This window comes from Protopterus annectens, chromosome 1.part1 (genome assembly GCF_019279795.1).
Source record: "Protopterus annectens isolate FY-2018-M chromosome 1.part1, PAN1.0, whole genome shotgun sequence".
NCBI classification, from domain to species: domain Eukaryota; kingdom Metazoa; phylum Chordata; order Ceratodontiformes; family Protopteridae; genus Protopterus; species Protopterus annectens.
The window spans coordinates 841,564,707-841,580,044 of NC_056726.1; the positions used below are offsets into that span (position 1 = coordinate 841,564,707).

The 15,338-nt window shown below is 39.9% G+C and overlaps 2 protein-coding genes across 2 annotated transcripts in view; one reads left to right on the forward strand and one right to left on the reverse strand.

The window, feature by feature from the left end:
* TAF1C (TATA-box binding protein associated factor, RNA polymerase I subunit C) overlaps positions 1 to 7,762 on the reverse strand; it is a 1,469,099-nt gene extending 1,461,337 nt beyond the window's left edge. The window contains exon 1 of the mRNA XM_044078672.1: positions 7,713 to 7,762. The gene's annotated coding sequence lies outside the window, so the exon portion shown is untranslated. The remainder of the gene's footprint in view (positions 1 to 7,712) is intronic.
* An 83-nt stretch (positions 7,763 to 7,845) lies between these two features.
* Positions 7,846 to 11,308, forward strand: FANCF (FA complementation group F). The gene has a single exon (XM_044078697.1). It carries the CDS (start codon positions 7,992 to 7,994, stop codon positions 9,015 to 9,017), a length of 1,026 nt encoding a protein of 341 aa, XP_043934632.1. The 5' UTR covers positions 7,846 to 7,991; the 3' UTR covers positions 9,018 to 11,308.
* Positions 11,309 to 15,338: the final 4,030 nt, after the last annotated feature.

Sequence of the window (15,338 nt, forward strand, 5' to 3'; positions counted from 1 at the left end):
ATTTCACTCTCACACACGCACACCTCAACCTCTTAGTGCAAGAAATCTGGACAAAGCCTAAAATAAATAGGGACGGATTATAAATATTGCTCTCATGAATGTAATTGTAGAATAACAGGATTTGTGATAGATGCCATATCCTTTAGAAAAATGCATACTAAACTCAAATGTCTGTTATTATTTAGCAACTTCAATCCTTTTTATTTGGCATTTGTTAACCGGGATAGTCCATCTGTGCAAAATCCCTTTTTCAGTGGAGGCCCGGGGAGAAAAGCTCAGGAGGAATATGGGGCAGAAATCTGGACATTCTGAAAATACCTGGACAGCTGAACACACACACACACACACACACACACACACACACACACACACACACACACACACACACACCACCTCTCGATCTCTTAGCACAAGAAATCTGGAAAAAGCCTGTTATAATGTTGGGGACAAAGGCTCAAACTAGGACAACATTTAGAAAGTTGCTAGAATAACAGGATTTATGTTAGAATTAATTTTCTACAGGATATGAAGTCTGAAAATCAAATACATATTATTTAGTAACTTTAATCCTTAGCTCATCCCAGTGATTTGTCAAAAAAAAACCTGAAAATGTATGAGGAACAGACCAAAAATATAAGACAAAAGTCTGGACTTTCTGTGGAAATATGTATAGTTGATAGGTATGACACACACATACATCCCCTGACCCCATAGAACAAAGTTTGCATTAGTATGCATTTTCTGAGGATATGAAGTCAAACTCAAATGCCTGCCATTATTTTCTGCCTTCAGTCTTCAATGATTTGCCAAAAGAACACAATTTTATGAGAAACAAACTGAAAATATGAGACAAAAATCTGAATTGTGAGGTATGAAACCACAACCAATAAACATTTTTAAGAAAAGAAAATAGCACAATACATACCATACTTCCATGGATTTATATCACTTATTGTTTATTTTGAACTTTAACATGCAAGATTTTGTAGGCATATATGCAAACAAGGAGCTATATTGTCCGTAAAAAAAAAAACCTCTCTCTCGCTCTGTCTGCAGCTATTCCAATGAACCATTACGACTATTTCACCCAATTTACCATAAACACTAATGTGCATACTGCTTTACTTTTACGATGATTTGGACTTAATTTGAAAGTTTTATTTTGCATTTGAAAGTTTTATTTTGCATTTTACAGCACAAACACTAAGACATCTGCTAAACAAAGCAATGCAGTTTCACAATGTAAACAGACTTGGCATTAAAACTTCTCTGCCCTTGAAACAGCAATGAAACTCACATTCAAAGAAACTACATTTTGCCAGTGGCAGATAAAAATTAACTTTGGGCTGTTTTCAAATCATAGGCCCCTTGCACACAAAACATACATGTGCTCTTTGATGCACCTTCCTGATTGTATTAAATTATATTCCTTGTACAATACAGTAGAGTTGTTAGAGGGCATTTTAAATTTATTGCTTTGAACATTTTTCCAGTAAACACTGAAACAAAATGCATGCACCAATAATGACAAAACTGCCCAATTCAGAACATTTCCATCATAAAAGTCTACTGAAACGTCTAGAGTCCACCAGTATCAATAAATATGCACAATCTCTGAAGTAGTAAAAGGCATCTAAATAATTCCACATTAAAGAAATCTGCAACTAATGAAGAGGTTGCTTCTAGCAAACAACTTTATATTTCATTGTTTCATCTACAAATAAAGTGTCTTTTGCCCTTGAGGAATAACTTGCCTAGGTTGCATTACAAAGAAATGATAAGCTAGTAATATTGCAATAGGGAATGGATGGCAAACTGATAACAGGTTCATAGTTACTAGGTATCTTCACCAAAAAGCACTGTAGCATCCACCCCCTTTACAACATAGCACAGTATCAGCAATGCAACTACTTACTGTGGGAGTAGAACCCAGAGCCTTCTGCATCAAAAGCAAGTACACTACCGCTTCTGCTATTAACAATGCAATTGGACTCCGCATAAGCAGCACTAGACTTTTGTTCCCCTGCAGCTCTCAGATTCTTGTAAAATCTACTTGACACTCAGCTGTATCTCTGAACTTTGCAGCACAAGAAATCTGGAAAAAGCAAAAATTTATTGGGGGGGGGTACAAAAGCCCAAAAACCAGGGACACATTTTAAACATTGCTTGTATAATGTTGGAAAGTTGCTAGAATAAAATGCTGTGCTACCACCATACATTTTACTGCCACGTATTAAACTCACGACCTTGTGCAAAACAGTCAGAGCAACATACCACTAGGCCAACACATCTGTTTTTTGAAAGAAAGGAAGACTGAAACTTAAATGTCTACCATTTAGTGAATTCAGTTCTCACCATAGCTTTCAACCTCTTAGCACAAAACACCGGAACAAAACCAATAATGGGGGAATACAACCCCCAAACATATTCAGTGAATTCAGTTCTCACCATAGCTCTCAACCTCTTAGCAAAAAACATGTAGACAAAGCCAGTAATGAGGGAATACAGCCCCCAAACATATTCAGAGTGAATTCAGTTCTCACGATAGCTCTCAACCTTATCACAAAAATACCTTGACGAAGCTAATAATGGGGGAATACAGTTCCAAAAATAGGGACAAATTTCAAATACCCATGTTATAAACTTAGAAAATTGCTAGAATAAAAGGTTTTGTGTTACCATTACCTTTCTGAAGAATATGACGTCTGAAATTCAAATGCCTGTTATTTTTATTTATTTAACATTTGTTAACCAGGAAAGTCCGACTTGGAACAAAAGCCAATTTTCAGCAAAGGCCCAGGGAAAAATACTGCAGACACATGTCTTTGTAACATGGGAGGACACCAGAGCAAACCCACACAAACACAGGGAGGACATGCAGACTCCACACAGAAGGCACCCCAGCCAAGAATCAAACCAGAGAACTTCTAGCTGTGAGGGAACAATGCTACCACTGCGCCACCAACTATTTAAGGTATTAAACACTCAGAAACCACAGATTTTACAAGTAACAGAACAAAATATGAGGCAAAAATCTCCAAAAGTTTCACAAATGGTGGTGGGTAGGGAATCCAGGCTCTTGTTACCTGTAGCAAAGGTACAGGGTTTAGCCACCAGTACTCACTGAGTGGGGGTACAGGGCTCCAGTCTGCGTAACCCTAAACACTTAAGTTGGCATTTTACACACACACACACACACACACACACACACACACACACACACACACACACTAGTAGTACACTTGCACATAAGACAAAATGCAATAGCAATGCAAGTTTCTCTCAGACATAATCAATGCAGCAAGCCCAAAGAAAACCAGTAAACAGAATGCACAACATTCAGTTCATAATAACAGTGCAAGTTTCTCTCAGACATAATCAATGCAGCAAGCCCAAATAAAACCAGTAAACGGAATTCAAGTTCAACACTCAAATAAGAAGTCCAAAGAAAAAACAGTAAATGGAATGCAAATAAGAAACCATTAGCTACTAGTGCAATGCAATTGTCTCTCGTTTCTCTTGGACATAATCAATGCAGCGAGCCCAAAGAAAACAGACTAGTAGTGCAGTCTTTTTTTTTTTTACCTTACTTAGAGGAGCCAGGGGAAGAAAGATGTGCTGTACACTGCCTGAATAAGAACAGGAAAAACCCACTGACTGGTCTAACTCTGCAGCTCTTGACTGCTAAACAACAAATGTCAGTTGACTTCTGACAAGCTGTCTGCCTCATGAAGCTGAAGTCATCGCACACACCCTGCACATGAGGATGATGCCCCCCCCCCAAAAAAAAAAAAAAAAACCCTGGGAAATTTGGAAATTAAACAGGCCACTCGGAATTCGTGGCACCCCAATATTTTGCCCTCAAAACTGGTATTTACAGAGGAATTTAGTACGGTTGAGAGGTATGTATACAAGTTACTTGCTCAGAATTATACAGTAGACAGATGGCGACTGAGGGAATCAACCTCTGCACTACAGTAAACAGCTTGCCAACACCCGATAGCCTTAATCCTTTGTGTTAACTAGCAGGCTAAAACATGCAGACATAGGGAGAACAAGCCAACCAAATTGTCCTTTGCTTTCCTGCACATGACTAAAGCATCATACTGTGTTCACCTTGACCTTCTCTGCAATTGATACTATTTTGGCTTTTGCTCTGATGTCCTTATTTTATTCAGCTGTCCCATAGTGTGCATCTCAACCAAATCCAATACCTCAAGCTTCCTCAATGGGCCTGCATTTACAGTCCAGGCTTCTGGGCTATAAGGAAGCACTAGTTGCATTACTGTTTTGTATACTTTACTTTTCAGCTTGTCATTTTTATTTCGCAGACTACCATGACACACATTTTCAAAAGGACACACCGTCTTACTCAAATTTCTGTTACTTTATGACTACAGTTCTTAATGCCAGAAAACCACACATTTTGAAAACTAAATGAAACAAATGGGTCATTCTGGAAATATATTCTGAAAGCCTTGCTTACAAAGATAACATCTTGAATAGTTTTACGTGCATAAGGGATTCTTATTTTCTCTCAGTGACCATATCTTTAACCACTCAACTGCAGTATGGACTCTTGTTCTGACACACACACATCTTAGTGTACCTGTCAACAGCTTCCACATAATCCATTAACACTTCTGTGCTGTGGAACATCACCACACTTCTAGCAGCTTACACACATCAATACATTCCACGGCATTTTCTAAAACAAAATCTAGTTTACACAAGACAAGCACAAATACCTTTTGTGAGCAATAAACATAATAGGTTAATATAACATCAGTAAGAAATCGTTCTTACAGTGATAACAGTCACATTCGCTGTCTTCATGTCATTACTGTAACATACAACAATGACATCAAACATCATACATCTTCTGTAAAGTTTCACTGTCTTATCTTGGAAACTGAAACTGGCCATGTATTCTCAGTGAGAGCACTTGTTAGCCAAACAAACTTTCACATGACAGCAAGGCACCCACCTCTTGAGTGTTTGTTTATTGTGATTTTAGAGACATATGAAAAATATGCTTAACTGTAAGTTAGAAATATAAATAACACTGAATCTCTATCAATGTGTGGAATTACAATGCAAATATCACTGACGGCTGCAAGGCATTATAGATTAACAATTTTACTCCCATTGAGTTACAAGTACACCTTTATAGGTTCATAGGTTCATACTAGGCTATCTGCCCAAGGGCATTTATAAGCCTAGCCCATAGTTATGTGGCTTTCGCCACCCCTTTAGTTTGAATAAAAACTATGCCTATCATTTTGCTGTGCCTCTGTCAAGCAGTGACGCTGAAGTAATCCCTGGGGTATATCTGCAATCTCCCATCCATTGGTCAAGATTCCTCTTGAACAAGACCAGAGAGGTGCTCTGCCTCACATGTACCGGGATTTTGTTCCACAGCATAGGGAGTCTCTGGGTGATGAATCTGTCCCTCCAGCACGTTCTATTTATAACCGTGTCAAGGTTTAAGTCTCCGCCCTTGTGGTTCTGAGGGATCTAGATTTTTGAGGTGAAGCATATTCATCAAATCTGGGTTTGACATGGCCTTATATGTCAGGCACAGGTCACCTCTGAGCAAGCGGTATGAGACTGAATAGAGCTGGAGTTCTTTCAGTCGGGCAGCATAAGACATATTTTGAGACCCTTTATCCTTTTGGTGAGGAACTTTTGGGGCCTTTCAAGCTGCAGCAGGTGTCTGGTCAGATACATTCGAACGGGCATTGTACTCAATCATAGGTCTAATAAGTGATGAGTACAGGGGACGATGACCTCCCTTGATCTAGATGTGAATCCCTTCATGATCAGGTGGGTGATATAGAAGGTTTTCCTAACTACTTTAGCAACATGAGTGTCAAGCGAAGGCTACTGTCAACCTGGGTCCCCAGATCTCTGATGACTTTTTCTGTGCTCAGTGGATTCCCACCTATATGGTAGCTAGGGGTAGCCTTGTTTTTCCCAAAGGGTATGACTATGCATTTTTGGCGTTTAACTTCAGGCCATGGCTCTGGCACCAGTTATCCATTTCTGTGAGGCCCTTCTGGAGGATATCTGTGTCAGATGTGTTTTCGACTATGGCGTTTGCAGTCATCTGCAAACTTTGTCAGCCATAACCCTCCTGTGTTTGCTTGTACTTCAGAAAAGTAGATGCCGAACAAGAGTGGACCCAGGACTGAGCCCTGTGGGACACCACTTGTGACAGGCTTTGAGTCTGACATGGCTCCAGCAACTCTGACCCTGTGGGTTCTGTCACTTAGCCAGTTTGCAACCCATCTTGTGATGTATGGGTTTACATTCAAGCTGATGAGTTTTTCGATGATACCTGAGTGGGGTATTGTGTCGAGGCCTTTGCCAGGTCGAGGTAGGCTGTATGGACTGCCTTTCCCTCATCAATGGCCTTGGTGACTGTCTCGAAAAAGTCAACCAAGTTTAAGAGGCAGGATCTGCCTTTGACAAAGCCAAACTGAGTTGGATCCAAAGTCTGCAAGTTCCCTATGTCTTTATTTATGAGTTCCATTATGATCCTCTCCATGGCTTTGCAGATAAGGCTTGTCAAGCTAATGGGCGGTAATTTCAGGGTCTGTGGAGGCACCGCCCTTATGAAGTGGGACCACAGTCGCCACTCCTTGGGTACGTATCCTGAGGTGAGGCTAAGATTAAACAGCTGTCCTAACTGTGGGTTTAATTCCTCATTGAGTTCATGAAGCACACAGCCGGGGACACCATCCGGTCCCATGGATGCTGTGTTTTTTGCCTTAGTGAGGGCAGTTCTCACCTGGGCGTTGGAGATGTTTTCATTTTCAAATACTTGCTGTTATTAATGGGCAAGTCACTTAGTTAAGGAGGACAGCCAAAACAAAATAATGGATGCCATAACGAGCTGTGAATTGGAAGTATAAAAGAGCTGTATGTTTGAATGCAATAAAAACAAACCAGGCACAAACACAATAATATTAGTACATATCAATTTAAAACAAGCAGCAGCAAGAAATGCTCAGACATGTCAGTGCAATTTCTTCTATTAAAGAGGTCACCTAACTAATTCATTTAACACAAAGATAAAATGGTTAAACTGTTCATCTCTCTGAATTTTCAAATAAGTTACTTACCTTAGTTTGCTTACCATACGTTTTTGGGGGAAAAAAAACTAAATAACAGTTACCGTTAACGAACCCGGAACCGAAAATAACGTGCTGTGATGCCTGTATTAGGAGAATTTAGGTCACTTCAGGCAACTCATTACTGTTCAAACGTACTCCAGTTAAAAATCAGAAATAAGCAATGAGACTATTTTGTGGCAACTGAAAAACTATTTAAGGGAAACTTAAAGAAACCCGCGGATATGGATGCAGCCAATTGAAAACGGAATGTTACAAACCTCCAAGTCTTGTCTGTGTTTTCCAGCAAATTAGACTGTTTTTTTTAACAGCTTCCATTAACTCTGTCTTCACTTTTACATACTGCCGACATGGTTAACAGGAACTTGAGCTGTGCGATCCGCAGGTCTGGATTTTTTTATTTCAAAGAACATAAAACCAGCTCTAGGTGCCAGAACACACTGCATGCGGGCGCCCTTGTAAGTGTTTTATGTGAAGCTTTTCTCCCTGGGCCTCCGCTGAAAAAGGGCATGTGTCCAGTCGGACTTTCCCGGTAAACAAATGTAAAATAAATACAATAAAATAAGTATCACTTACTGAAAATAATGGTTTCGTCTAAAAGCAGTTCATAGATGCAGTAAAAACAGGAGGGTGGGACTTCCTTAGGGGTAAGGGGGTGTGGATTACTCAGCAAGTTACCGTAAAGTGTCGTTTTACTTGTGAGATACTGTAAAGTAAATAAGAAACTGCAACTGGCGGCAAATAATTAGATAACCTGTAAGGTTTGTAGAAGCTATGTTGATTTTAAATAAATACTGGTATTTAAAGCCACACGATAGATAAACGAAAACGGAGTTTGTATTTTTGAATAACCAAATGGAAGGGATTTTGAAGAATTTGGAACAGTTTGCTGAGGTATTAGCAGTGTCCCGTAGCAAGCATGTTTCTGATTGGGACAGTCAAACAGTGGAAAGGGCTTTCCAATGGGCTGCTTATTTTAAGCATATTTGGAACAGGTCTAGAACCAACGTTGTTGTTAAACAAGCCATGGAAGCAAGGCTGAAGCAAATCAATTCAGAACTGAGTAACTGCTTTGACTATTTCACTTTCATTTCGTTTGATAACTTAGGGCACAGTGAGGAAATTTTGTTCGTCTCTCTCTTGACAAACAACGCTCTTTCAAAGAGCGCTTATGAACGTGTTCTGGTGTTACTTAAACAAAGTAATGCAGTGTCAGATGTGTTGGATTCCATCGCTGTCCTCAGCAGCAAAAAGGCAACGTGCCACGTCCTGTTTCGGGCCTGTGTTGGTATTTCAAAACGATGCTCTTTCATTGAAGATCCTTTTGTAAAAACGGAAGCAGACCTTCTCCTGGACTGTCTAATTGATCGGATGGAGATGTCAGTGCCACTCGCCGACTGTTCTCCGTTTCTTAATGAAGTTTTGGGTACCATCCCCAGTGAATATCTTAATCGTCTTTTGTTAACTATAGTTAGAAATGAAAACAGCAAGTTTTTACCAGCTGTAGAGATGGTAGTGAATTGGTTGATAGGAAATCGGTGTCAGATGAGATATTTTTGCTCTTCTCAGGAGTGCAAAGTGCTATGTGAATTGGTTGTCAAGCATAACGCGTTTAAAACTGCCTATCTGGATCTTCTCGTTGAGTGGGCCAGAGACATGGAATATGATATTAGTTGTGCTGAGTGGATTAGTACCAAATGCTCTGATGTTTCGTGGAAAGGTTTAGTAGAGCATTTTAATACGCTGCTGGAAGGCCCCATAGAAATAACAAAGGAGACAAAAAAATTGTTACGGACTTTGAAAGTCGAAGATGGAGATATGGATGTTTGCGGTGTTAGTGTTTGGACAGACTTGTTCTGTGCAGTACATACAGTTTTGTAGTAATGTTTGTGATTTAAGTTTTGTCATTTTAGCTTTGGTGTGTTACTCGTTACGTAGTAGGTTAAGAGCTTATTATCCCACCCTTCACTTGTTGAAGCAAAATAATGCAAGAGAGACATTGATGGTGGGGTTTACTACAAAGAGGACTGGTTTGGAGATGGCCAAAGTGTAAGAATGAAACTTCATACGGTGCTCAGGAAAACCTACTTCCTACGTGTCTGTTTTATCGTCATCAAAGATGTGTTCGCTAATTAGTTTTTATGTGAAGTACTTCACCCACTGTGTCAATTATTTATACAGAACCTTTCATGACATTCATGTATGGTTAATTGCAGTCCTCCAAACTGTTGTTCAGGTTATGTTTTCGTATGCGCACATTCTGTTTAAAATAGTTGTTCAGAATTTAACTTGCACCCGTTGAGTGTCAAGCTCCTGCTCCCTCTCTGCCCTGCATTAGATTAAGCAGAGAGCTTAATGTATTCTACAATTAAAGTAACTCCTTTTGGAATAGTCCTGCAGAGGTACCATTTTAAATGGAGTGAATGCACTTTTAGCTCGTGCATAGCAAAGCATGGTAGTCTTAAGATTCAGGCAGGAAAATGACCCTTAAAGTTGCAGTTGTACGGTATGATCACACGCTTCTCCCAGGAGTATGTAGACGGTATTGTGTAATTCCACTACGTAAATGGTTTTAGTCCCTTTCCATTAAACAATCGTGATTTTTATTGAGATTTATAGCTATAAATATGTTTTACGTGACGCTTGTGGGGAGATAAACAATTTTGGTTATGTAACTGGGAATTCATCATGTGATTTATTCTCTCTCTCTCTCTCTCTCCAATTACTACTTTTATTACTGTTAGACATGTCATAGGGGATGTTTTTCAAGTGGGAATGTGGCTGCACCACCACAGTTTTGTATGACGTGATCACATTTAATCAGTTGTATGTATAGTGTACACAGTTTCAATGGTCATGCAGCGGTGGAGACCCACAAGTGGAATAACCATACGTTTGCCTCTGGATGTGGTGCTGACAGTTCTTTGATTCTGGTGTAAAGACCACAATTTTGGGAAGGTCTAAAAAAACGAATCTCCTTTTTATTGCTTATATAATGGGAAATGGATGTGTCTTTTCAAAGATTCATAGGAGATTACTAGGCTAATGGCTTAAGAGCCCTTACAATCCTAGCCACTTTTACACAGATTTTACCCAAAGGTCAACAAGTGGGGTTTTGACTATTTTTATTGCCTGCCTCTGTCCATAAGGGACATGGGCACCACTCCAGGAATGAATTTGCGATTACTTGTGCATCTTCAACTTTGTTTGACGATGGTCAGGGAAAGGCTCTGCTTCACGTGAACAGGAAGCTTATTGCAGAAGGGCAATCTGTGGGACACATCTGTCCCTTCGGCATGATCTATTCGTGTCAGAGATCAGGTTTAGATCTTTGGAGCGGGTAACCCTCATGCATTTAGTTATGTGAATGTACATTTCCATCAGGGCCGGGTCAGAGACTGCCTTGTAGGTCAGGCACATATCACCCCTCCGTTATCTGTAGGAAATTGTGTACAGTAATGGGGCTTTTAATCTGTCCATATATGGCATTTTGGTTATACCCTGTAAATTTTTTTTGTGACAAATCTCTGAGAATACTCCAAATATTGCAGGTGCCTAGCGAGGTAAGTGCCAAAGGGTGCATTGTACTCTGTTATTTGTCTGATGACGGCTGAATATGTAGTGGTATTATGACATACTTGGATCTGGATGCCATGCCCTTACTTATAATTTGAACTACATAGGATTTCCTCCTAAGTTCAGATTACTGTCTTTAGTACCCAGATCTCATACCAGTGGGTTCAGTTGTAGGGCACTGCTATCAATGTTGTAATTTCTAGGGATATTTAATTTCCCAAAGGATGTTATGCACTTTGCATTTAGTTTGAGGTGACACCAATCATTAGTTTGCATCTGACCTTTTCTGTAGGCTATCAAAATTTTTTGGGATGTCACTGATTGCCCCCAGCTTGCAGTCATCAGCAAACTTGGTCAGCCAAAGGCCATCAACTTTTGTCTTGGTATCTGAGAAGTATACTCCATACAGGAGGGGGACCCAGCACTGAGCCCTGTGGTACTCCACTGGTGACTGGCCTTTTGCTGCATATGGAGCCCCCCCGTCTAACAATATAGCCTATTCATGAGCTATTTGATTATGCATGCAGTGACATAGAGGTTTATGCCTAAATTTGAGAGTTTATCTATAATACTCAAGTGGGGTATTGTGTCAAATCCATTGGCCAGGTCAGGGTAGGGCTGTATGCACTGTCTTACCCTCATCCATGGCCTTGGTGACCTTCTCAAAGAAGTCCACTAGACTTAGCAGGCAGGACCTGCCCTTGTCTAAGCAGAACTGGGTTGGGTCTAGAGTCTGGAGATTACCAATGTTGTCAATAATCTGGTCCATGATTGTCATTTCCATAGCCTTGCATATGAGGCTAGTCAGATTTATGGGTCATTAGATTTAGATTCCTGGATCAGTTGAATGTCTTCTCTTGTGCAGAGGGATGACTGTTGGCTGTCTTCCACTCTGCGACAGTCAGTCTGTCTGAAGAATGTGGTTGGTTATATATATCCGAGTTGGTCTGCTGGGTCTTGTTTCAGGCTATTTAATAGACACCCTGGGATTCCATCAGAGCCAATTGATGCCATGTTTCGAACTTTAGTGAATGCAGTGACTGCCTTTTCTTTTGTGATAACGGGCAAAGACATGGTAGTAGTATTTTATAGAGTGACCAGAGGTGATGAGGCAGTGAAATTGAGCTGAATGTATTAGCCAGCAGGTTTGCTGTTTCTTCTGGGTGAGTGTAAGTTGTGCCATCTGCAGCCAACTCTGCACATTGAGTGTTTTCCTTTAAGATTTTGGACATAACTAAAATGCTTTGTGGTTATACTTTGCTTGGGAGGCTATTTGTCTATCATTTAGCTTTTGAAGACTTGACTACTTCCTTGATTTGCCTATTGAGACTAATGAGGTTTTTTTTCTCTTGTTCTCCCTCCACCACAAGATTCCCTTTATTGTGAGAGGATTGCATTGTACTCTATTATTGGTATGATGAGGGCTGACTACAGTGGTATTATGCCATCCTTAGATCTGTATGCCGTGCTTTTACTTATAAGATGAGCCTCATTATTTCCTCACCACCGTGGACACAGGGTGGTCAAAGTTCAGATCATTGTCAGAGTACCCAGATTTCTCACAACTGAGTCTGGCTTAGCACTAAAGTTGATCTAAGACGTGATTATGGTTACAGTGATTCATTTCACAGATAATCACAGTGGTATGTGTAATATGTAGTCTTTATGACTTCACAGGGAAGATGGAGATGGTGATTCTCTATGATTATCACATTTTTGTAAGTCATGTTAGGGTGAAGAAGTTCATTGTGCATAATTTAAACGTGAAGATAGCAATATTGACTCTGTTTATATGGCAGTTTCACACTCTTACCACTGGCCTGTATGGCCGGAAATATGACCTGGTTTGAGTCAGAAGGAAAAAAAAAAGTTATAGTGATATAATATATTGTTCTAATACACATGTTGAAATGTGTAATATTCACTGAAATATTTTTGAGCAATGTAAATGTTTTTATTATAACTTTTTTAATGTGACATACTATACGTTCACCAAGGTGCGTTTATTTCAACACTAACTGCTGGTACAATTTTTATTTATACAATACTAATAAAGCAGCCTAATGTCAATCAGTGCTTACATTCAATTATCAGTAGTTTGCCATTGTTAAGCTTGTAGATTCAAATATCACAATAAGCTATTCTGTCCACTGTTATATCCTCTCATGCTTGATTTTAGCATTGCTTGGTGTTTAGTTAAACACACAAATTATTGACCTAATTTGAGTTCAGGAATTTGTGACCATATTTACACTATATTACGAGGTTTAACAGTTGGACCAGTGATTTGTCACCTTGCATTGGAGTCTGCTTTTATTAAACAGAGATCTTGGGTAGTTTGTTCCTTGTGAGCATCCTCTCTAATCTCAAATTCCAATACATCGTTCCATACATCCCACTTTTTTACTATGAAATTCTGTTTCTGATCTCTGATGGTTCTTAGTTCAGTATTTTTTCATCTCTAACCATTTTTTTCACCTCTCCTATTAATGGTTTAGCTTGGCCACTATCAACACTGAATATAGCAAAGTTTTACTTCTTTAGTGCATGTTATTCTATACCACCTTGGCAAAAACATTTCTATACCAAGTTAAATTCTTCTAAATACAAAGCTTAGCGTATTATTTAAATCTTTTTGTACTGAAGCAGCTGATTACATTCCCAAGAACCTCTTTCTGAACCATGTCTCCAACATATGCCTCTTTCTGAACCATGTCTCCAACATATGCTTTTTGTATGTGAGAACATTTTTTGCAAGTGTTGTAGGGTTATAAAAAGATTTGTGCAAACATGTCAGTTTTCTTCATTTTAGTCTCCTAACTGGGATAAAGACCTATTTCCGTCTGTCAGTAATATTTAAGTCATTCACACAGTCCTATTTTTACCTCTGTATTCCTTGAAGTATTGATTGTAGTGACTTAGTTCAGTATGAAGATTACATTCTTGCCAGTAGTGTGTATTGCTAGCAGTGAATTTAGTATAATTCCAGTTTGACTGCAGAATTGATGCAGCTTGTATGAGATCATACACTATCAGTGGTCTGTATCTGGGCATGTGACCTCTGCATATCCACTGAAAAGGTGGCTACAGTGATACTGTAGATGGAATGATGGTGATGGTGTTTGTGGAAGGATCACACTTTTTATAGGTTCACAGGTAAGCACTGTGCTAGCTGCCCTTGCAGGCCATTTTCCATTTTCGTGCTAGTATTAGCTGTCACCAGGGGCGGCCCGTGCTATTGGACTGCCAGACTGCAGCCCCCTCAAAACAAAAAGAACTAAAAATAAAAATAAAAAATAGGAAATAAAAGTTTTAAAATATTTGTGGACTTCGCGCATGCGCAGTAGTCCAGACTACTGGTCTACTGTATGCTCAAGGCAGTCCGGCAGTCCTGATAGGCTGTGCACTTGTGCACAGACTCGCTGAGATAATGCCGAGCGGACTGCAACACCAGCAGTCTGCTTGCTGTCGAAGGGGTTTGGATTTAATCTCGCGGGTCTTTGGAGTATTGCGCGGGAAGGGGTTTGGATCTAGCAGTATTTGGATGTACGTTGGTTATTATGGAGAACGGACAGGTAAGTGTGTTTGAATGTATGGTGCTTGCTTTTTTACTGTTTGAATTTATGGTGTGTGCTTGCTGTTTTACTTATTTGAAGTTATGGTGGGTGTGTGCTTGCTTTTACTTTGAAGTTATGGTGGGTGTGTGCTTGCTTTTACTTTGAAGTTATGGTGGGTGTGTGTGTGTGTGTGTGTGTGTGTGTGTGTGTGTGTGTGTGTGAAAATGCCCCAGGTGCTCATGGTGGTGTGGTAGGGAATACCTCAGGCTTGAACCCTGTACCCTGTGTGCAGGTGTTAAAGACTTGAGTTCCCTACCCACCACCATGCAGATATTTGCCTCATATTTGATCTGATCTGTTCCTCATAATATCTGTGATTTGTAAATGTTGCAATGCTTGATATTTGATGAAGTAGTAGCATTGTTGCCTCACAGCTGCAGGTTCTCAGGTTTGATTCTTGGCTGGGATTCCTTCTTTGTGGGGTCTGTTATCTTCTCCCTGTGTTTGTGTGGGTTTGCTTTTATTTGATGGTGCACTGGTAGCATTGTTGCCTCACAGCTGCAGGTTCTCAGGTTTGATTCTTGGCTGGGGTTCCTTCTTTGTGGGGCCTGTTGTCTTCTCCCTGTGTTTGTGTGGGTTTGCTTTTGTGTCCTCCCTTACAAAGACATGTCTGCATTATTTCTTCCTGGGCCTCTGCTGAAAATTGTTTTTTGTTCCAAGTCGGACTGTCCTGATTAACAAATGTTAAAATTGACAGGCATTTGAATTTCAGACTTCAGGTTTCTGAATGTTTAATTTCTTACATATTTGATGGTGCAGTGGCAGTATTGTTGCCTCAGAGTCACAGCTATAGGATTTGTGGTTTGATTCTTGGCTGGGGTACCTTCTTTGTGGAGTCTGCATCTTATCTCTGTGTTTGTGTGGATTTGTTCTGGTGTCCTGCCATTTTACAAAGACGTGTCTACAGTATTTCTCCCTGGGCCTCTGCTGAAAATTGTTTTTGTTTAATCAGAAGTAAAATTGACAGGCATTTCAATTTCAGACTTCATAGTCTTCAGAAAATACATAG